The following is a 21944-nucleotide window of genomic DNA, read 5'->3' as shown; positions in this document are numbered from 1 at the left end:
AAAGAGCTGTACAGAATCTTTCTTACTTGTACCCGCCAACTTTGGCTTATATCATCATTATAACATCTGTAAAACTCCTTTATGATGCCCGTGCAAGTATGTACATTTCTTAGATGCGCCTGAATAAACTCTTTTTTTTTTCTCATCTTTCTTGTTGTTTGGGTTGGCGTTTGGACTTGAAACAGGCCCCTTCTTACTTTCACCACTTATTGTTACACTAACAAATAGAAACAAAAAATGCAAGGACGAGCATCCCGTCACTCTCCACCACTGCAAGCACACTTCTTTTTTTCTTTTTTTTTTCTTTTCTGCAAATTTGACCCCCTTTTTATTTATTTTTCATTTGAACTTGTCCTTTCAGCGGCTCTTACAATGCTTTCATTTCCTAAAGGTTTTTTGAAAGTGTCATTAAAAAGGTGTCTGAGGCGGGATTGAGATGTGCTAACTGAGATGAGATTAAAAGCCACATGTGCAAATTTAAAGGTGGGGTGCCCAGTTTGAGCTTTCTTTAAATAGTTGAAAATTAAATATTTTCTATATTAAGTACGTGTTAACCATACCCAACTAACTAACTATGCATATCTGCTTTTATCTTTCTTTTATCATTGGTGTTAGGCCACGAAGCGCATTAGATTGTAGGAAACCAGGCAGGTGGAGGGGTCCGGAGAGTAATTTCCCGCTCTTGTCATTTTTTTTTAATTCTAGGGTGAAAATGGTGAAAGTAAGAAAATGACAGTTTCAATTACAGTCCAAATGCCAACCCGAATCCCGAGAAATATTAAAAAAGCAAAGTTTTTTCGAGCGCAACTTAGACACATATTACACGCGCCACACAAGCAGCTGATAGAGGCTGCAATGATGATTTCAACCTGATGATGGCGCCAGCGATTGGATATTTTCAAACTGCGGACACTACCTTTAAGCAAGAAACTCAGCTTTGCGTTTGTACAGGCCGCACAAGATTTTAGGCCGCAGACTTAAATAGCTATTAAAATGAACCCATTCACTTCCATTTCCTACATTTAAAAAAAAACAGCAGGGATTTGTTTAGTACAGGGAAAAAATACATTGTGCCGTGATTACGATGTTCGTTGCAGACTATGTAAGCTGTCAATTTTAATCAATTAGTGCAGTAGTCAAAATTCTATTTATGTTAAATTAACATATTTGAGTGCTAGAAAAACATTCTCAAAACAAAACCTAATGTACTGTACTGACTAAAATTAAAAAGTCTTGCGACTGATCTTAAGCTCTCCCATCCTTTGTGCACATGACAAATTGATATAGAGGACGATGAGTGAAATAATGTGAAACATAAAGAGACAATGTGCAAGCCATTGAGGAAACCAAGTATTGCTTCCTTTACATAAAAAAGAATTCTACATAAATGCTTGGAATCTTTCTAACAAGTAGTGTTGGCTGAAATTTAAGTGTGCAAACAGGTCACTAAATATTATGTATATTTTTCCTATCAGCCCAAAACTGTAAAGTCATATTAGGCTGCTATCAATCCAACAACTGTCAGCCACGATAGTAAGTTGAACAGTTAGTAACTAGTGTTGACATGTTTAGTTATATGTTTCGAATGTAGTAGTAACAATACTTGGTCTCCTCTATCACTTTGTTATGTGCGCAACGGATGGGAGAGCTTAAGATCATTCAATTTTCACAGCTTGTGTACAGGCTGGTGTGATTGTATGTTTTTCTGAACTTTAGTCAGTACAGTACATTGAGTTTTGTTTTGAGAATGTTTTTATCGTATTTCTGCCTATATGTTAATACAAATGTAATTAATATTGACTGCTGCGCTAGTTGCTTACGATTGAAAGCTACGGACACAGTCTTTAAACGAGTGTCTTGATTTCGGCACAATATGTTACTCTGCGCCGGGCTGCCCGGCTGCCGGGGCGGAAAGCGCCGCACAGTTGATGCGGGGCCTGGCGGGTGTACGCCACCGAGATGTATCCGACCATTTGCCTCGCAAAAAAAAATAAAAATAAGTTGCATCATATTTAAAGTGTTTAAAATGCAAACAAAAAGTAGCAGCCTGTAGGCCAGAATTTATGACGCTTATGATAGTCTGCATAATAATTTTGCATGTGGTCACACAGGGTCGGTGACTTCATTGGGCTCAAGCGGGGGCGGCTCCCTGCTGCAGGTCCCGGGCGCCCTCCCCGCCATCAGCCACGCCTCGCTGGGCTATGGACACAGTAGTCGTCCCATGATCCGCCTAAGCAGCTCACAAAGCATCGACCGGTGTTCACCACATCGAAGCGCCCCGTCCGACCGACGCCGACTGGACTCGGCCCTAAGTGTAGACGGATGCCGTTTTAGCCCCGCACGCGTCCCCGACATCCGTCGACTGAGTTCGGCGCACAGCGTGGACGGATACCGGGCGGGCCCTGAGAGGGCCAAGCTGGTCTCCAGCTGCAGTATAGACAGACACCCTTCGCTCAGGCTGAGCCCTTGGCATGGTCCGAGCAGAGGGCCGTCTCACTGGCTGAGCCCTGAAGAGAGCCTGGACCGTAACAAGCTGAGCCCTTCATATGTCCCAGACAGCTCCGTCCTCAAGAGGCCGGCGTCCTTCCGTGCTACGGGTAGACAGTTGCGTAGACAAGTAAGTGTGTTCTGAAACTATTCATTTTAGCAGTACAGGTGATTATTACTATTATTATTATCTTCATATGTTTAAACTTGTGATTTTAGACCAGGGGTGGCAAACCTTTTGAGTCGCTACAGGTGACACACAACCAGAAATGCTCATGTAAACTGACTTCCTGATTTCAGAATTTTTATTTTCTAATTGTAAATATGACTCTGATGTGAGTATATACAGTAGGGAGAATATCTCCATGAGGAGAAATTCCACCTCCTACTACTTGAGAAGGAGCCACCGTAACTGTATTCAGTTTTCCTTTGTGGGTGAATGTAAACACGCCCACCCTTATAATCTGCTTTTAATAAATAGTGCAGTAACATAGTAACGTGTTAGTCCCAACACACACACACATTTTGTGCTATTGACCACTATCGGCATCAAACCTCAGTTTCCTTAAGTTGGCAGGCAGTGTATGAATTAATTTCTTGTTAATATTTCCCCACGAAAACATAAACAGTATAATTTTTTTGTCAGGGTCAGAGTTAAGATCAGCCTAAAAATATCCAGCCAGACCAGACCCAGACCCACGGGTAATAAAGCCCGACCCAGCCCGAGCCTGACCAATTTACTTGATTTGCAAGACCAAGGCTGAAGCAAACCTGAAATTTCCTATTTTATTTGTTTAGAGGTGATTGATGATAACTAATTACAGACTGTCTTTTGTAACAAAAAACAAGTTAAACAAGGCTGTACAAATATTCAGATATTCTATATTTCTGTGTCTTCAGAGTTTAGATTTACAGACAATTTTAAATCATTGATGGGTTTTTTTAAGAGTTGATGCAAAAATTTTAAATCCGTCCGTCTTTTTGACAAGCTGATAATTTGGTGACATACTACAGCAGAAGTTTGTCCTGAGAAAGCAAGCATGCCACTTAAAGAGAGGGAGAAGCAGAGTGACAAAGAAGATCAATGACGGTTGAATAGTAAAAAACGGCAGGCAAATAAATGCCGGACCCAAACGTAATGATTGACATTTTAGGTCCAATCAGGGTCAGGTCGGATTCGCGCTTGATCTTAAGACCTTATCTCTGAGCAGGGCACAAAGGGCCATATACTCTGATAGACCTCATCGCCAAAGTTTTTGCTTGCAGGAGGCCGTGCGTTGTGATTCGCTGGATCAAAGCGGCTCTACCGACAACGTTTCGGACAGCCACGCCCCCGTGCCTACCCCCGTGCCCACCGCTGCCCCTCTTTCCACGCCGCCTCGCCAGCGCTCGTCCAGCGTTCACACCTTAAAGTACAATCAACCACAGAGGGTCATCTCAAGCCGGAGTCGCGGCGAAACGGGCGGATCCGAACCCAGACCGGAGTCGGAACTAGTGGTAAAGGATGTGAGGGGTTCGGGTCCGCAAACGGTGGACGACGTGGATGAGGAAGTGCACCTCATCAACGCACACTCGCACAGACACCTAACGCCTAATCCCGACGAGGCCCGCGAGCGTCTCTGCCAATCGGTGTCGCCGGTGTCGAGCCGCAACAGGAAGGAGCGCGTTAGCCCGCCCCCAGGGGAGGAGCCGGTTACTACGGCGACGCAGCTAATGGACAGCAGTTTGGACCTCAGGAGGCGGACGCTCTCATTTGACGCCACCACTTTGGCGACCAATCAGTCCGAGTCCGGTTCTGTGGACGACTGACTTTTTTTGAAAGCAGGCTAGGCCACGCCCCCTCGCCTTGTCCGGGCCAATCACAGGGTTTGTGTGTTCAGACTGCTCCCTGCCATGCAGTTTGTTTGTTTTATGCACACAAGATGCACAACTTTGAAGTCGTTTAGCCTATAGCGTTTACTGACTACACGTCCACTTAGCTCTTGCTTGTTTTAAACTCTTTACACCTCTAGCCAAGGTCACAGTAAAATACAAACTCAACACTGTTACGAATTTACTGTATCTTCTGTTCCACAAAAAGAACTCAAAATGATTCGAAAGAAAGAAATTAAAAAGACCAAATAAGTGATAAAAACATAAAAATGTCTGCCGTAACTTGCCCTTACATTTTAGGAGCATTTAAAGGGACATTGTGTATTATTTAGCTTCTCCTTGTGGTAAAAAAAATTGTCATTCATTAAAAAAAAGAAAGTATCGATTAGAAAAATAACCAAAAATGCATGAATTATCATAAAGACCTGCATTTTTCTAATACTCGTAATTTAAGATATGTAGATTTATTTTACATCCCATGATGTTCACTAAGAAGAAACTGGCATGATTGTCCTCCATCTTGCTGCTAAGAGTACCCACAAAAAAACAAAACCTTGTAAAAGGCTGGGGGGGAAATTGAGAATGGAAATGTTGCGGTTTTGTCACTTTAAGTCTCCGTAGGTTGTAATCTTTCTTAGGGTCTGTAGCACTCAATTTCAGTTAAACTACACAGTACAGCGACCCCTAGTGGTCAAATAATACACAGTGTCTCTAAAAATATGGAACAAAAAAATGGTTATTGCTCTTATTCTGGTTACAAGTGTATGAAGACCAAGGGCATAAATTTGATGGGGTCGTAGCAATGATTGCTGGATATTGGTGGGTACATGTCCCCACTGTCCATGCCAAAGCTACGCCCTTAAATGTGATGTTATCTGCGATGGATGATAAGAGAAAAAGATATATTTTGGATAATTAATGAAAACTTTGCATCCTATTTTTTCATGTTTTGGTGAGAATATTTGCTTTTTTTGCTCAATTGCAAAGTCATGTGTCAAATACATGGAACAAAAAAATAATGAGTACTTCTAAAGTGTTAATGTACAAATGCACCATGGTTAACCTGCAATACAAAATTTGCTAATATTTGTAATGTTTTATGCTCCAAATTTTGCTGGAATTTGAAAAGATAGACAATTAGAGGTAATGATGAACTCTGTTTTGCGTAGTTTTTTTGGTGGTTGACTAGTCAAGACATTCTATTTATGAGGACAAAAAAATCCCAGTAATAAGTACATCCAGATTTAACGAATGCTTTGAACGGATTTTGCAACTTTTTAAAATTTAATTGAATACAATTATTGTTTTTTTTGCATCACATTTGAGAAGAATTGAGGACTGTCACAAGAAACTTCCAAATAAAAACCAGCATGTGCGGAAAGTAAACCCTTTATTGCACAGTCAGCTCAACTCTTATGTTGTTAGCAACTTTTACGAATTGTTTTGCTTTTCCCCTGCACATTTTCATAATCAGCACCATTTTTATGTTTCCATTTTTTTCAGTAAATTTGAACACCTTTGTTTTACTCAAATATAGTTGAATGAAAAGGGTCTGGGCACCCCTTTTCATTTTCAATATTTTCCTTTATAGATCATTGGTTGTTTGGATCAGCGATTTCATTGGATATCTTATAGTGAGAAACGAAATCAAGATTATAGGATTGACCGAGAGTGTAAAAATTACTTAGACAAAAGTAAGCAGGGGCATAAATGTGGCCGCTCAAACAGAAGTATTACATAAATATTTTGTAGATCCTGATTTTGCAGAAAAAACAGCCTCTAATCGCTTGGTATAGCCTACAATGAGGGTCTGGATTCTGGTTGAGGCTATTTTTGACCATTCTTCTTTACAAAACATCTCCAGCTTAGTCAGGTCTGATCATTTCCAAGCATGGACGACCCGCTTTATATAACACCACAGATTTTCAATTACACTGAGGTCTCAGTAGAATTTGAGCATTTGGACAAGCCAGCTTGATTTTGGAATAAGGTGCTATGGACTGATGAAACAAAAATGGAATGATTTGGACATAATAAGGTGGTATGCATGGTGGAAGAAGAACACAGCATTCCAAAACAAACACTTGATACAACAGTAAAATTTGGTGGGGGTTCCATCACAGTGTGAGTCTGTATGGCCATTGCCGGTACTGAAAAAGTTGAGGGTCGCATGGACTCCAGTCAGTATTAGCATATACTTACGAACAATCAGTAAAGTTGAAGTTGAACCAGGGCTGGATATTTCAACAATGACCCTCAACACTTTTTGCAAATCTTACAAAGTTGATTTTACTTCTCAATCATCACAGTGTTTGTCTGCTAAATCAGTGGTCAGAAAACACCAAAACGGGGTCCGGTACAGTTCTCTGGGTTGTTACGGTGTTAATGGAGACCTGAACCACCCGCGAAAAGTTAAAATCGGCGAAGAAGCGTTGCACCATTATTGAAAGCCCCAAAAAGGTTCAACTTACCTCAAGATGACCTCATCACCAACTGAGAGTATAGGATTGTAACAAAATAACAATTATAGATTTACAAATAATAACACATAACGCATAATAGCAGTTGAATGAATGGTTTTATTGTCATTAAACAAAAGTAAAACAAAATTGGAGGGCTTTTCCTTCCAATGTTAAAGAATCAATTTAGAGAGCGGCCGGCTAGCTACGCGCTAACATCAAGTGTCCTCAAATGGAAACAAATCTCTGCGATGATTAAAATAAGACCGTCCCAAATGCAGTGGTTGTCCAGAAGTTGCGGCTCCAAATCGTCCATTTCATGGCTAATAGACCTGTCGTTGGCAAGATACAGGGTCTGCTGCGGTGGCGTCCAAGAATTGTTAGCCTAGCCGTTAGCGGGAAGCCGCACTAGCAGCATCTGTCTTGCCCATGTCGCTTCTGGAGCCGAATAATCCACGAAGCACCTGCTGGTGATCACAATTTCCTTGCACCCTTCGGACTTTTCTTAGGGTCCGTTTTAATTGATGAATTTGTTTCTCAATGTCATTAACCGCTTAGCTGTCACTGTGCTTCGCAGTTTGTTTGTATTCGAGGACGTTGACTGTGCATGTCCGCCTGTTTGTCAGACTGCATACAGCAGCCTATCACGGCTGCGCACACAGACATTCATGCCCACCCATCTCAAAGAGCCCTTCTTAATCTGTCCCAACTGAACACAATGCACCACACAATGATATTAATGACAACAAAGACAAAATCAAATCATTTAAAAATCTGTGAAGGGGTGAACAAGCAATAACCAAAGCAAGGAGTCATAGAGGTAGTGAGAAGTAGCGAGGGGTCTTTGTATTTGGGCAAAAGTCACTTAGTCGACAAAAACCTCTGATAATGTTTGATTAACATTGGATGCAACGGGAATCAAGCCCAGGTTGTAGCATTGAGAATACCGATGATAACATAGGAAAATGTATTAGATTTGATCTCATCATCACACCATTTTTACTCACGCCATCATGTTTTCTAGCTTTTTTATCTTGAAGGCGCTACGATATGTCAAACGTTGTACAACGTTGTTTTGGCTGAATTAATTCTCATAATGCCCCAATACTAAATTCTACAATGTGGAACCGTAATGGAACATTAGGGGAATTAGTTCAGTGATAACAACATTGTACAACGATTGACCAATTACATGCACCTTCAATTTTAAAAAGGCGATACAAATGGGTTACCGTGAATAAAGATAGTGGGATGATAAGATCAAACATAATGCCTTTTCCCATGTCATCAGCTGGGCTCCCATTGCAGCGATCTGTGCATGATTCTAAATCACATGAGCCCTCAAGTTAACAAATCTGATACAACGTGGTACTGCCAGTAAAACTAGTGTGCTGAGCAGGTTACATCTAATGCTTTTCCCATGTCATTTACCGTAAATTCCGGACTATAGAGCGCACCTGATTACAAGCCGCACCCACCATATTTTAAGAGGATAACCACTTTTGTACTTACACAAGGCGCACCTGTATATAAGCCGCATGCGCCCACATTAAAACATGTAACACAATCACAAATTTAACCCAAACCCGACTTTGAGTCCCGCGATTGTAACTGAATATACAGGTAAGGTACACAGTCCAAAAACCACAGCCGGCAAAATGAACGGAAAATGATACCGGCACTTAAGGTTTGATGCAGACCTGCAGAGTCCGGGTCCCATTGAAAATGATCCAAGGAAAAAAAAATGTATATTTCCAAAGGTAAGGGTGGGAAAAATATATATCCACTATTGTCCACTGCGTCTACAAACACGTCTCACCTTTACTCCACTTCCCGTCAGCCCCCGTTGTTTTCACCCCTTCTTTTTGATTCGCCCGTGGAAAACATATCAGAATAAGTCTCTAAAATAAATACATTACAAAAATATACAGTTGCAAATACATATTATACATGGTTACACATATTTACAAAGAAAGACGGTACACCGAGAGAGTTTTCAAAGCTTTAATAATAATATTATAACTTTCATCCCAAACCGTGCCTGTGAAGGGTAGCGTTTTGCTAGAAACACACTCACAACACAGTAAACGGCTCTGTTAAAAAAACATACCGTACTTGTGGTAATCACGGAAATCCGTCCTCAACTTCCTACTTATAACTGACGTCATCAAAGTCGTCTTCCCCAGTATGGGAAAGAGACTATGTCATATAGACGTCGTCCCACGCTCCCTTATTCAAAAACATGCTAGCAACACGCTCGCAAAGTTTACGTGCAGTAGCCATGTTTCCTTCTTTATCGGACTGCTCGATTGCATCTAGCCTGAAAGCTGCGTCCTGTGCCTTTCTTTGTGCAATTTGCATGGTGAGGATATTTCTACGCTAATTTAATTTGTGCACAAGCTAAGAAGTTGCAGTCTTCCTCGGCGCACATATTCCACCGGTCTAAATCTTACCTTTTGTACTCGAGCGCCGCTGGCGGCTGTTAGAAAAATTACATAAATTGGCCGCATCACTGAATAAGCCGCAGGTTAGAACGTATGGGAAAAAAGTAGCGGCTTATAGTCCGGAATTTACGGTAGTTCTCTTGAGATATTGTGTCAACACAGAGGATTCAGGCTTATTACTATTATTATTGACATATCATTTGTATAATAATTATCAGACATGGGACCAAGTCACACATGTGCAAGTCTCAAGTAAGTCTCAAGTCTTCACCTTCAAGTCCCAAGTAAGTCCCAAGTATTTTTTTCTTGGGCAAGTCAAGTCACAAGTCAAGTCCCGAGTCTTAGATTGCCAAGTCCAAGTCAAGTCACAAGTCATAAAAACAGCGACTCGAGTCGACTCGAGTCCAAGTCACTAAGTCTCAAGTCCCCATGTCTGATAATTATTATTATTGTTGTTATTTTTATTAATGTTCTTTGTGGGTCAGGTTGTGAGATTCAGAAAGAAGTACAGAAAAGATTACTGACCACTGTGCTAAATGGTATATTGAACGGAAATTGCTGATCCAAAGAATTGTTTTTAAAAGAAAGTCTTGAAGATGATCAAGGGTGCCCACATTTTTTCATATAACTTACATGTACAGTAGTGAAAAAAACCACATTTTCTTTAAATCACAAAAATTCCATACATGTTAAAGAGCAATTTTAGTTATTTTGTTTACTTCAATAGTAAATGTAACAGGTATTTAGCAATCTGGTTGATTGCCGCAACTTCCCAGAGGTTTCTTGCCAGGAGGCCATTTTCTGATATACTCAATCCGATGAATACATCAAACATGAAATGTGACCTAGGCTTAAGGGGTCTTGATCTGGTTTTGCTCCCAGCACACACTCAATATTTGTTCACTTACTATTACCACCTGATGAGTTTTCTTTCCTGTTTTATGGCTTTGTAATCTCAGGGTAGAAATAGCTTTAGCTTCCTGTCTGAAGTTGGACCTGAAAGAAATGTTGCTGGGGGCTGGGTTGAGGAGGATTGGGTCTTCAACCTGGTCCAAAATGCAACAATGTATGCAACATTTCAAACACAAACATTAAAAAGTTTCTGTTTTGTGGATGAACCGAGGAAAATACTAAAAATGTCAATCAATGGCACAATACTAAAAATGTCAATCAATGGCACACCCTTGGAAGTTTTACAAATTCAGCCCTGTGGACATGTTTGTCATGACCCTAAGAAACGAAATAGGGAATGCAGAGATTGCAATACAGTACTGCGCTTCTACCACTAAAGGCAGAAGTGCTACCTTCAAGTATAGTAAGGATACATGTCATTAGGATTTTTCCCCATGTAACTTAGCCATTGAGATGCATCAGAATACGCATGCTCATATACCGTTTCCTGAATATATTTTGAAATGTACAAGTTAATAAAAAAATGACAAATGAGAAATGAAGCACATGAGAACCTTTAAGAAAAATGTAGATTTCAAAGATGTTGAACATTTTATAAAACAGATGGGAGGACAAATAACAATGACTCAATTCCCAAAGTTGGAATTCTGACCATGGTTGGGAGATGAATAAATAGTATGTAATTACTGTATTGAATTAATTGAAAACCACAATGCTGATTGACACACATGCAAAGCCAAAACTAAAATGGTGTCCAAGAAGTCCAGTCCAGTTTGTAAAGTACACCATTATAATTACAGTTTACAGTCAAGGTGTCACACCAACAGACCCTGTTTTGGCTGCAAATATCTCAATTGACTTTGATATGGAAGCCTGTTAAACAATCTGTTCTTTGTTGAGACACTTTATGGTAAAAAGCCAAAAAACAAACTCTAACCCTAAACAAACTTTTTACCAAGAATCTCTAGCAAAGCAACTGAAGCAATTTGATAGGGTGAGCGGTAGGAATGGTCGGAGTTATACACAGGACAGGACGCCCGCACTTCTTCTTTTAGCCCAGCTCTGTCTGCACTGAAGGTAAATACGTTGGTATCCTTGTTTGCAGTATTTTGTGACATTTTTACAAAATATCTTTGCTCGCACGTTGTTTTAAAACCATTACTTGAGACTCAACATGAAAAGTAAAGCGCAGGAGGGAGACAGATTTTAAGTGGTATCGTTGTCATATTTATATGAGACACAGTCACTAGCATAATTATTATTATTTTGTAATGCATTTTATCAAATCATCAAACATCAGGTCTGGCAGTTTTATTGAATTTGGTCATAAAATATAAGGTTTGGCTCTCTCAAGAAAGAAAAATCATAAAAAGTTTTGCTCTTGTGGCTTTGTGGCTCAAAAAAGTTCTGACCCCTGATATATTTTATATCCTTCCTGTTTGCAGTTTTTGGTGACATATTTACAAAATAACTCTGCTTGACCTTGTTTTGAAATCATTATTCATGATGAAAATTATGGTAGAAATGAACTTCAAATATCTGCGGACTGAGACCATTTTTAATGGGATATTTCTTTATATGGGGCTTAAGCATTATTATCATTATTGTTATTTCATAAATGTTATTAAAACATGAAACATCTCATAGTGGAAAAAAATTGCTTCTGTCTGGAAAGCGTGTTTAGCAGTTTTGTTTAATTCTGTCCTAAAATATAAGGTGCGGCTCTTCCCCCAAAAATAAATATATAGAATGTTTTAGCTCATTGAGTCAAAAAGGTTCCAGATATCCCACTTGTAGGGACAGTGTTTATGATTTATTGCCTGCTAGAGGTAAAAACTAAAAAAAAAAAAAAACTTTATTCATTACGTCATTTATTATAAATAAATCAATATTGGTTGAATGAGAAACAAAAATACATGAAGTATCAAATAAACATTCTTTTTTTTTAATACTCACAGGTCAAGAGATTTGACATACCATGACACTCACCTAGAGGGCGCTGACATGACTTTTGGCCATCTTGCTGCTAAGGATACCCCCCTCCAAATAAGCCCTATAAAAATAGTGCAGTTTTGTCACTTTGAGTCTCTCAGGTTTATAATCTTCCTTGTGCTTTGTAGCACTCATTTTCAGTTGCTCTACTCAATATAGCAACATCTAGTGGTCAAATAACACATAGTGTCCCTTCTGTGAACAAATTGTTTCAGAAGGTGCTTCAATAACTAATTAACCTGACATTGGGCTGAGATTATCAATGACATTTGTATCATACTGAAAAGGATGGTGGCCATTTTGAGAAAAATCCAAACTATCTGTTTGTGTTTTGGGGCTTAGGTGTGGAAATGAGAAGGGCTTACTCATGATTAAACAATGAAGATTCTATTTTATTAACTTGGCGGCAGCAGAACCGAGTAAAGAAAGGAGGTGTATTATGAAAACCTTTGAATGTTTCGGGATGTATGTATGATGATGATGATTTGAAGTTTAAAACATAAAATGATCTGGGATGCACAGAGAGTAGCAGGGCTTAAAACAGAACCTGTCAAATAAAACTACTTCCTGTCAGACTTTGACTTGCCTCCGGTCACTCCGCTTATTAGGTCTTTCAACCATTTATTATTGTTCTATTTTACTACATCTTTCTTGAATTTTATTGGAGTTTATTGGTTATGAGCTGCTTTGATCTATAATGGAAAAATACTTAAGTAAAAATAAAACATTTACTCTAGAGCAAAGGTGTCAAACTCATGTTAACTCGGGGGCCACATGATAGAACAAACATTCTTTCAGGGGGCAGGATGAGTAGATTTAGGAAAAGAGAGAAAGAAATAAGAGAAAAATAGGAATAGAAAAAGAAAGAGTGGAACAAGGAAAGAGAAAGGAAGAGAGAGAAAGAGAGAGAGAGAGAAAGCATAAAAACAAAAGAGAAAAGAAGAGAAATAGCAGAGGGGGGAAAGAAAGCGAGAGAAAGAAATCCAAAGAGAAATACAAAGGGAGAGAAAGAGAGAAGGGTAAAGCAAGAGAGAGAGAGAGAAAGATAGAACAGAGAGAGAAAAAGTAAAAAAGGAAGAGAGGAAGAAGTTAAAAAGTCCCTGCGAGAGAAAGAGACAAAGAGGAACAAAGGAAGAGAAAGAGAGAGAGAGAGAGTGAGAGGCACCTGGCTTTAGTAACATCAAGTGGACATATTTCAACCTGCAGCTCGTTTTTCTATTGCACTTCCCTCAGCGTTATCTTGCGTGCCGGATTCAATCCCTTAGCGGGCCTGATCCAGCCCATGGGCCGCCCGTTTGACACCCCTGCTCCAAAGGATAATTGTCTTATTTTCCATTTTTTCTATCTTTCTTTAATTTGATAGAAATCGACACTTGCAGACACAAACACACACACACACACGCATTTTAAGCTCATCAAAGCGATTATATTGCAGAAAATTATAGTAAAGTTTTAATTGTATTGTGTTTTTTGGATAAATAATATTAACATCATAAACATGTAGAATTTTTCAGGTTTGCATGCATGTACGTAAATGCATTTGTGAAAATCTAGTTTTCTTTTACTAGTGACAGTGTGTATTATTTGACCACAAGATGACACTGTATTTTGTACTGCAACTTAAATCGAGCACGATAAAAAAACGTAAGGGAGAATTCAAACAGTGACTTAAAGTGAGCACGTTTTGTCTTTTTGATTGCTTTTTGCGATTCTTTTGTTTGTAACCACTGAATAATACAAATATTTGAACTTAAACACCAAAATGAAAAAAAAATGTATTATTGTTTGTATCTAAGCTACCGATAACAACAAAAGGTAGGTTCATCTAAAAGAAAGCTATTATCGAGAGAGACACACGAATGCAAATTAGAGATGGTAAATCCCACACGATGAATATTTTACTTTTCCATGCATGTCAATAAGCTCCGATTTGATGCATGTACGTGCTGACAAACAAAGGAAGAACCCTTTGATAATGGTGCTGGTTTTATTTGTTCATTTTTTCTTTTTTATTATACATACACTTGAGCATATCACAATGAAATATTAAGTCACATGAATATTTCATATGGAGCGGAATATTCAGGAAGCTTCTGGCCTGCCTTTTTGAAAAATTCCCCTGCCAGGATATCCCGCAAAACCCGCAGTCTATGACATTCATACAGTGAGCCAATGAAATGCTTCCAATAAAAATGTCCCTTGTTAAAGTGACAGTGTCTTCTAATCCAGTGGTCCCCAACAGGACCGGCCCAAGCCTTCATGGGGCCCTAAGCAAAAGTAGATTTGGGGCCCCCTATTATTTGATAATATGCATACCTACTAGAACTCATTCCATGTTCTGCTCCAGGGGTGGGCAACTATTTGGAGTCGGTGGCCGCATGTGACATGTTATACTTCTTTTTAAATAAATAAGTTTCATCAAATTGGTTTGGAAACAAACACAATTAGAGCAAAATAGTCTATTAGGTCTCCGTTTTAAGCACTTCATTTGTTACTTGTGAAGTAATTTTATTTTATTTTTTTTGTATTTCTGAAGTCAGATTTTTATTGAAGTTCTGTAGTTTTTGTAGTGTTGCTATAGTTTTATTTTTGTACTATTTCTGAATTAATTTTTATGTAGTATTTCCATAGTGGGATTTTTTTCTGTAGTACTTTTATTGTATGTGAAAGTAGATTTTGTTGTTGTATATCTGTATTATTTTTGTATTATTACAGTACAGTATTATAAATGTTAGTCTTGTTATTAATATTGTGATTATTATTTTAGAAAGAGTACAAACATGTTAAATGCTGTCTTTGGGCTTCCTCAGCGTCCACTAATTAGGGTGAAGGTTTTGTACTTTGAAGGCCCGAAATGGACGCTGAACTTAGCCCTGTTTCTGACGGTGCAATTGCTCCTTTCTAAAAGAGCTAGTCCATATCCACGTCCACCCATCTGTTTCGGGCTCTTCCGTACCGTGGATTTATTTTCGGAGCAAAATATTTTTTTCCCCAGTGATTTAGGACATCACACAACGCTGCCAAGGTCCTGCTTATCCATGTAGAGTGGGATGACACTTTACACTTAAAAAACAACTTTGAGCAGACGATAAAGGTGCTGTATCTGAGTCAAATCAGGAGGCTTCTCCTGCTACTAATAACCATGGAAAACTGTTTCACGTAGGGGAGCAAACCCTCACCCCAAAAATGAATGGGTTTTGCCAGGCTGTACTTGCTCAAGACACACCACAGGAAGTGGTGCCAGGACAACCCAGAGAGTTAAAGGATCCATGAACCGTGAACAAAAATCTTTAATGCCTTGAAAATATTGTCAGCCAATGAATCGGCCTGTGGTCAGGACAAAGTTGGGGACCACTGTTCTAATCCAAAAGAACATGCTCGTGTTTGAGAGTGTTGGAGTGCACACGTGTGTGAGTGATTGACTACCGCGGCGTGCCCGTGAATGTGCCTGACGCAAATACACAAAAGCAAAGAGAGACGGTCGTCATGGCAACACAAGCAGTTAGAATGCGGGTGCAACAGGCCTGTGCTGCTGCTGCGTGAGCTTCTGCGGATCCAGGGTCTCGGTGAAGGGCGGAGCTTGGTAGGGTTTGGTGGTCACAATGGTGGCGCCATTAGCGATGGGATAAGGCGTGGCCCGGGTGTGGCCGGGGGCGGAGCCAGCCTCCAGGTGCTGCCAAGTGAACAGGTTAGCCTGCGAGCCCGACATGTAGCGTCGCAGGGCGCTCAGTGTCAGCACCGTCTGTTGCCAAGAAATTCAAGTAAATCTTTAATATCAGAATGAAGATTCTCGTTCCAAAAAGTGCTCGCGACCAACCCATGTGATGACGGAGAAGAAGCAGAAAGCGATGGCGGCCCGTGCGGCGTCGGATCCCTGCGACAGCGGCAGTTCGTCCGGTGATGTCGCCTGCCACTGGTTGGCTAGGAAGCAGAATCCGACGAACCACAGAAAACTGGCCACGCCTCAGGAGAGGAAAAACACACAAACAGCAAGTTTAAGGACTTCAAGGTTGAGGTTTTGAAAGTGCATTTAAAAGGACCGTGTGTATTGTGTGACCAGTAGATGTCAAAGACAAATTTACTGAGGGCTAAATCAAAAATTTGATTGCAAGCCAAGGGCCGGACTGAAGGGATGTTATTAAATTCAACAACTCATTTCTAACTTCCGTAAGGAGATAACTGAATAGTAAATGACAATTTGATACTATATACATAGTCTTAGACCTTTGAAGAGGTGAAAGGGATCTTGGCCACTTATCGTACAAATAAATACTTTTAAGGGAATTACTAAGTTGCCCTTAGACCGAGTGGAGCTAGGCAGACCAGATAGTTGTTACATGGAGTCTCTGGAGCTACTTACTGTGTTGATGTCAATGTAATCTTCTTAATGTTCCTGTACAATTCGCCTAGAATCCCAATCCAAAACGTACCCAAAGTAAATTGAAACTGTTCTTAAAGCGTTTGAAGAAGGTGACGGTTTTTGGGGTCTTCTGAAAGATAAGACTCCGATGTTTTGTCTCAAACTGAAATAATCACTGCAAGTGCTTCTAAGGTTGAGTAATCAGGCATTTTTTGCAATTGAATGCCTCCAGGAGAGTGTATATGGTCATCTTAGCTGGGAACACAGGTGAGACAATAGCTTGAAGCCTTAAACTGTACCTAGTCACATTTGATCGCAATTTGAAAAACTAAGCATTGTATTTTAAACATTTTAATATTGGTAAGTCTAGTAGTTTCCCAAAGTAGCCATTTAGAAATGACCTGTTTACAGCACTAACATCTTTGCAACTGTGTATTTTACATTGGCTAATTTTTTAGGAATTTTGAAAGAGTTGTGAATAGTAGTCAATAATTGTGCACACTTGCGCATAATAGTAGCGCGTGAAAAGTAATCACGAGTGACGTTATGCATGTTTATTTTGGGGTCTAATTCAAATACACATTATTCATCTGCGTATTTGTTTCTTCAGATTTTATTGGCTAACCAATGGGTCAATCGTCATTTGATTCTGTTTGTACTGGCTAAAGATATTTAAAGCCGATGTAGATCCTGATGTTTTTTTTTTTTTCAATACAGGCCCTCATAGCGTGTCACTGGCTTGCAATAAGCTGAGAGTGGTCTCGGACAAAAATTCAGAGGTAACGACCATATTAGAAATCATTAGACGAGTCCGTCTATCTTGTAAGGGGATTATTGGTGCGAAATGAACTGATGACAACAATACAGTAATGCTTTTAGGCGGGGGGTTTTTCTGTTGGCATTATTGTGTATTTTGGAGTAAATATTTTACACGGATGGATTCATTGGACTCTTGAGAATGTAACCAGAACATGTTTGTGGGGAATCATGTCGTGAGTGGAATTTCACGCCACATTTGGGTGAGTTAAACTGGCTTTATAGTTTTCAGGTATCATGTTTCAGACTGATCTTTATGTTTCTGTAATGAGTCTATTTTAAAATGGTCATCATATCTTAAAGACTTTAAGCTTTCCAACGATAGGTGGCATGATGTATTTCAGTGACTAGTTATATCGTGAAGACACAACTTTGTTTATCAACAGTCTGACGAGTCGCAGGCGGACTGGGGAAATGTTAAGGGGTTAACAACAAAAAAGGTTTATAGTTTTAAAAGTGTTTCATATAGTTTGAAGGATGAGCTTTGAGGAAGAGACAGGGTTCCAACGAGGGTTTTGAATAAGGTTATGGTTATAAATAAGGGATGTGGGGAAAAGAGAACCGTTGGGGTAGACTGGGTTTCAAATAAAAGGTGTGAAGACTAAATGGGGTTAGGTTTCATGACTTTTTGGTCAATTCCAAAGTTTTTGGGGTACCAGAGCAGATGAGGTCAAGCAACACAGCACGTCGTCTGTCCGTCAGACTGCTGAAGGATGGGAAGATGGCGTCCAGGATCAGGAAGAAGACGCTAGCCATGAAGCAGGCCACCCCCACTGTCATTCCGAAGTTACACGCGTCTGCGTTTTTGTTGAATACGCAAAGAAGGCGCTCGCTGCCGATATTGACGTAACCCTCGTTGACGATGCAGCTGAAAACCACCATGGAGAAAACCTGACAGTCAAAAGGGAAAAAAAAACATTTTTACTTTTATTTTTTTATGAAGTTGTTTTGTTTCACCACAATGAAGAGCAAAATATTACACACCGATCCTTTAAAAATGAAAAAATATGTATAATTTGATCTTAATGCCCAATTTCATTGTCACAATATGTTAACCCATTTTGAAACAATGACAATAAAGGTATATTCTATTCTATTCTAATATTAAAAAAATATGTGTGAGTTTGTTTTTTTCTCTGTGTGCGTTTATAGTGTTTGTAATAGTATGTGTTTATTTTTTACCATTTAAATTTTAAACAATATTTCAAAAGTTTGGATCTACAGTATCTAAAAGTATAAGGAGACTAATACATTGAAATAGCGTATTTGTAGCGTATATTTTCAAAATAAGGAAACCCCTGACAGAGCAGGTTTCACTCTGAAAGTTGGTTTAAAATATTGATGTTATTATATACATTTGAACCATTTTTTTAAAATGTGTTTTCTAATACACTTTTATTTTTACATCAAATTTAATATGCTGATTTTTTATATTGGAATATTGGAACTTTACCAGTGCGATTTTTTTTTGTGTGTGTGTGTTTTTAGAAATATGGGACTGTATTTGAATGTGCACATTTCAAATTGTAGGTACCGGTATTTAAAAATAAGACACTGGTGTTAGCCTTATTTTCATGTATTCAGACTCGTTCAAACTAACACCCTCTGGAGGGAGGCTGGGGTATGGGTATTTTGTGACATTTTCACAAATTATCTTTGCTCGCACCTTATTTTAAAACCATTACTTAAAACTCAACACGATTAAGTCAAGCGCGGGAGGGTGACAGATTTTAAGTGGTATCGTTATTATATTGATATGAGACATAGGCTCTAACATAATTATTATTATTTTTAATGCATTTTATCAAATCATCAAACATCAGGTTTGGCAGTTTTATTGAATTTGGTCATAAAATATAAGGTTTGGCTCTCTCAAGAAAGAAAAATCATAAACATTTTTGCTTTTATGGCTTTCTGGCTCAAAACAATTCCGACCCTGATATATTTTATATCCTTCCTGTTTGCAGTTTTTTGTGGCATTTTTACAAAATAAGTCTGCTTGCACCCTGTTTGGAAATCCTTATGATGAAAAGGCTGGTAGAAATGAACTTCGAATTTCTGAGGACTGAGACCATTTCAATTAGGATATTTCTTTATATGGGGCTTAAACATTATTATCATTATTATATTATAAATGTTATTAAAACATCAAACATCACAAAGTGGAAAAAAAGCTTTTGTCTGGAAAGCGGGTTTAGCAGTTTTTTTTTTAAATTCTGTCCTAAAATATAAGATACCGCTTTTCCCCCCAAAATAAAAATATAAAATATTTTGGCACATTGAGTCCGAAAGGTTCCAGATATCTCACTTGAAGGGACACTGTGTATAATTTAGTGCCTGCTAGAGGCTAAAACTTAAAAAAAAAAACAAAAAAAAAAACGTTTTCATTATGTCATTTATTAGAAGTAAATCAATATTGGTTGAATGAGAAAAATACAAAAATACATTAAGTATTATATGAATGTGACACTCACCTAGAGGGAGCTGACATGATTGTCGGCCATCTTGCTGCTAAGGACACCCCCTCCCAAATTGTTAAATGAAAAAATGAAATGATCTGCATTTATATAGCGCTTTTCAAGTCAATGACTTCCCAAAGCGCTTTACAATGTGCTCCACATTTCCCAATAGCGGCCTTCCAGCCATGTAAGGCGCTAACCTGCTTATTGGGGGTATTAGGGGTTCAGTGTCTTACCCAAGGACACTTCGACATATAACACAGACGAGCCGGGATTCGAACTGGGATCCTTTGATCCCAAGACGAGCGCTCTACCTCCTGAGCTACTGCCGCCCCTGCAATATAACATTTAAAATGTATGAAAGTTTGTTTACATTTAACTTCACAATTGGGGGATATTCTTTGTCACTGCAAATCATTTAATTTTCACATTATGTTATGGAAATTATGAATAAAATTAGTCTGTAACGTATTACTGTGCTGAGAGTGAGGCACGTAATTCTCTTGCCTCAGCGCAGAGGGCGATAGTGAGACCACGGATTCTGATCTGACCTCTGTGGGTTTTTTTTTTTTGTTTTTTTACCAAAATAGAGGATTACCTATCTATTAATGCTTTTATTTCAAAAAGAAAGACCAGCATATAGACTTCATGCATAGGTTAAGGTAAGACATTGAAATACTTTTATGCAACAGTTCCTTTATTGCTTTATTCCCTGCCAATCAAATGATGAATATGACAAAGGTTAATTTATATGTAAATCCGACTCTGCCTTACCAGACACGAACCTTACCGCACGTCACTGCCTCTGCTTTAGTAATATGTTCATTTTGCATAATCTTCTCGAGCAAATTGCTGATGTTAACAAAACGAAATGTCCCTTTTTGTTACATCAGTCCACAACAGCCTATCTTAATTTGACTAATTCAGATCCTGGACCATTCACGTCATGAAACAAAGACAGGATATGCCCCCCTCCTTTTTTCCCCCATTGGAAAGATGCTCACCCATGACAGAAGCCTTAAGATGGTCCGCGGATGTGTAAAGAAAGCGACCGGGTCGAAGGCGAGCTTGCCGGACTTGGCGACTCCGTAGGCGGACGCTCGCTCCATCGCGGTCGGCCTCGCCTGTGAGCGAAGTGGCGACCTCCACCGGCTTATTGTGGCTCCTTCTCCCCGCCGATTGAAGCGGACGAGACGGCGCGAGAAAGCAGCTGTGTGCGCCACTGTGCGCAGCCGCAGCGTCCCGCAGCCACGCGATGACGTCACACTCAGACTACTGCATGCTGATTATTGCATACCTGTCAAGCTCCAGGGCTCCATGCCCTTACAAAATGTCGTATTTTCCCTTACAAAATACAAAATAATCTTACACCATATTTTTTTCCAAACGTGTTTATTTTTGTAGTTTAACATGCTATATTGTGCATGCGTTTTGTTATATAATATATATTGTTAATTAACATTTTGTTGTGAGATCCTGACTTGCTCGACATGAATGAGGTTTATTATAAAAAAAAGTTCAAAAATTAAGTAGCTTGGACCTTCACTGTAGAAGAAAAAAATACATGCAAATATAATTAAGTAGAATAATACATTTTCTTATTCAAATTATTAATTCATTTTCTGCATTAAATTAATGTTGGTAATATACTGATTAAAGGGATAACCGCAAACCTGTCTTTTCATTTTCTCATTTTATACTTCCTTTTTTTCTGAACTTCTTTATACAACATAATAATTCGTAATTTAATGCATCAAAGCAAGTGAGCCGTGTGAGAGCCGGCTCTCTTTAATGAGTTGAGCCGAAAAAGCCGGTTCTCTAAAGAGACGGACTTCCTTTCACCAAACATCTACCACAGAATGATGCATGATGGGAAATCCCCAGGTGGTAGACGCATGCGCACAGTAGCATCAAACCGCTCGCTTCGTTTGCGACGAAAAAAACTATACCGAGATAGAGGCTTCCGCGGCGGACTCCTTTGACTTGATTGATTTGTCGTTTCGTGATAGTCGTTGTATACCGGGAGGTACCCATCAAATTTGCGTTTTTCCGCACAGATTTCCTTGTGCGTCGTACTCGTCTTAAAATGCATAAAAACGTACTTTGTACGGCAAAACCGTACAGGTGGACAGGTATGCAATTT

The 21944-nt window shown here is 39.2% G+C and overlaps 2 protein-coding genes across 2 annotated transcripts in view; one reads left to right on the top strand and one right to left on the bottom strand.

Annotated features, from left to right (window-relative positions):
• LOC148361447 (voltage-dependent T-type calcium channel subunit alpha-1H-like) overlaps positions 1–9471 on the top strand; it is a 161558-nt gene extending 152087 nt beyond the window's left edge. The window contains exons 34-35 of the mRNA XM_088342125.1: positions 2112–2617; positions 3754–9471. Coding sequence (XP_088198251.1) covers positions 2112–2617; positions 3754–4296 — 1049 coding nt within the window. The 3' untranslated portion in view covers positions 4297–9471. The remainder of the gene's footprint in view (positions 1–2111; positions 2618–3753) is intronic.
• A 5206-nt stretch (positions 9472–14677) lies between these two features.
• Positions 14678–21038, bottom strand: LOC148361446 (synaptogyrin-3-like). The gene is made up of 4 exons (XM_088342124.1): positions 20806–21038; positions 17999–18233; positions 15984–16129; positions 14678–15908 (listed from the first exon to the last, which is right to left on the bottom strand). Exons 1-4 carry the CDS (start codon positions 20908–20910, stop codon positions 15669–15671), a joined length of 726 nt encoding a protein of 241 aa, XP_088198250.1. The 5' UTR covers positions 20911–21038; the 3' UTR covers positions 14678–15668.
• Positions 21039–21944: the final 906 nt, after the last annotated feature.

The sequence above is a fragment of the Urocampus carinirostris genome, chromosome 8 (genome assembly GCF_059441175.1).
Source record: "Urocampus carinirostris isolate Australia breed hairy pipefish chromosome 8, RoL_Ucar_1.0, whole genome shotgun sequence".
NCBI classification, from domain to species: Eukaryota; Metazoa; Chordata; class Actinopteri; order Syngnathiformes; family Syngnathidae; genus Urocampus; species Urocampus carinirostris.
The sequence above is the reverse complement of the archived record's forward strand: the minus strand, read 5'-3'. Positions and strand labels throughout refer to the sequence as shown.

Bases quoted from the DNA above. Each gene is read 5' to 3' on its own strand.
- LOC148361446 (XM_088342124.1), bottom strand. From the start codon at position 20,910: ATGGAGCGAGCGTCCGCCTACGGAGTCGCCAAGTCCGGCAAGCTCGCC. The intron at 16,130-17,998 runs GTACCCCAAAAA...TCCTCTCCTGAG, and splicing joins GCTTGACCTCATCTGCTCTG to GCGTGGCCAGTTTTCTGTGG. The intron at 15,909-15,983 runs GTTGGTCGCGAG...TCTTGGCAACAG, and splicing joins TCTTCTCCGTCATCACATGG to ACGGTGCTGACACTGAGCGC.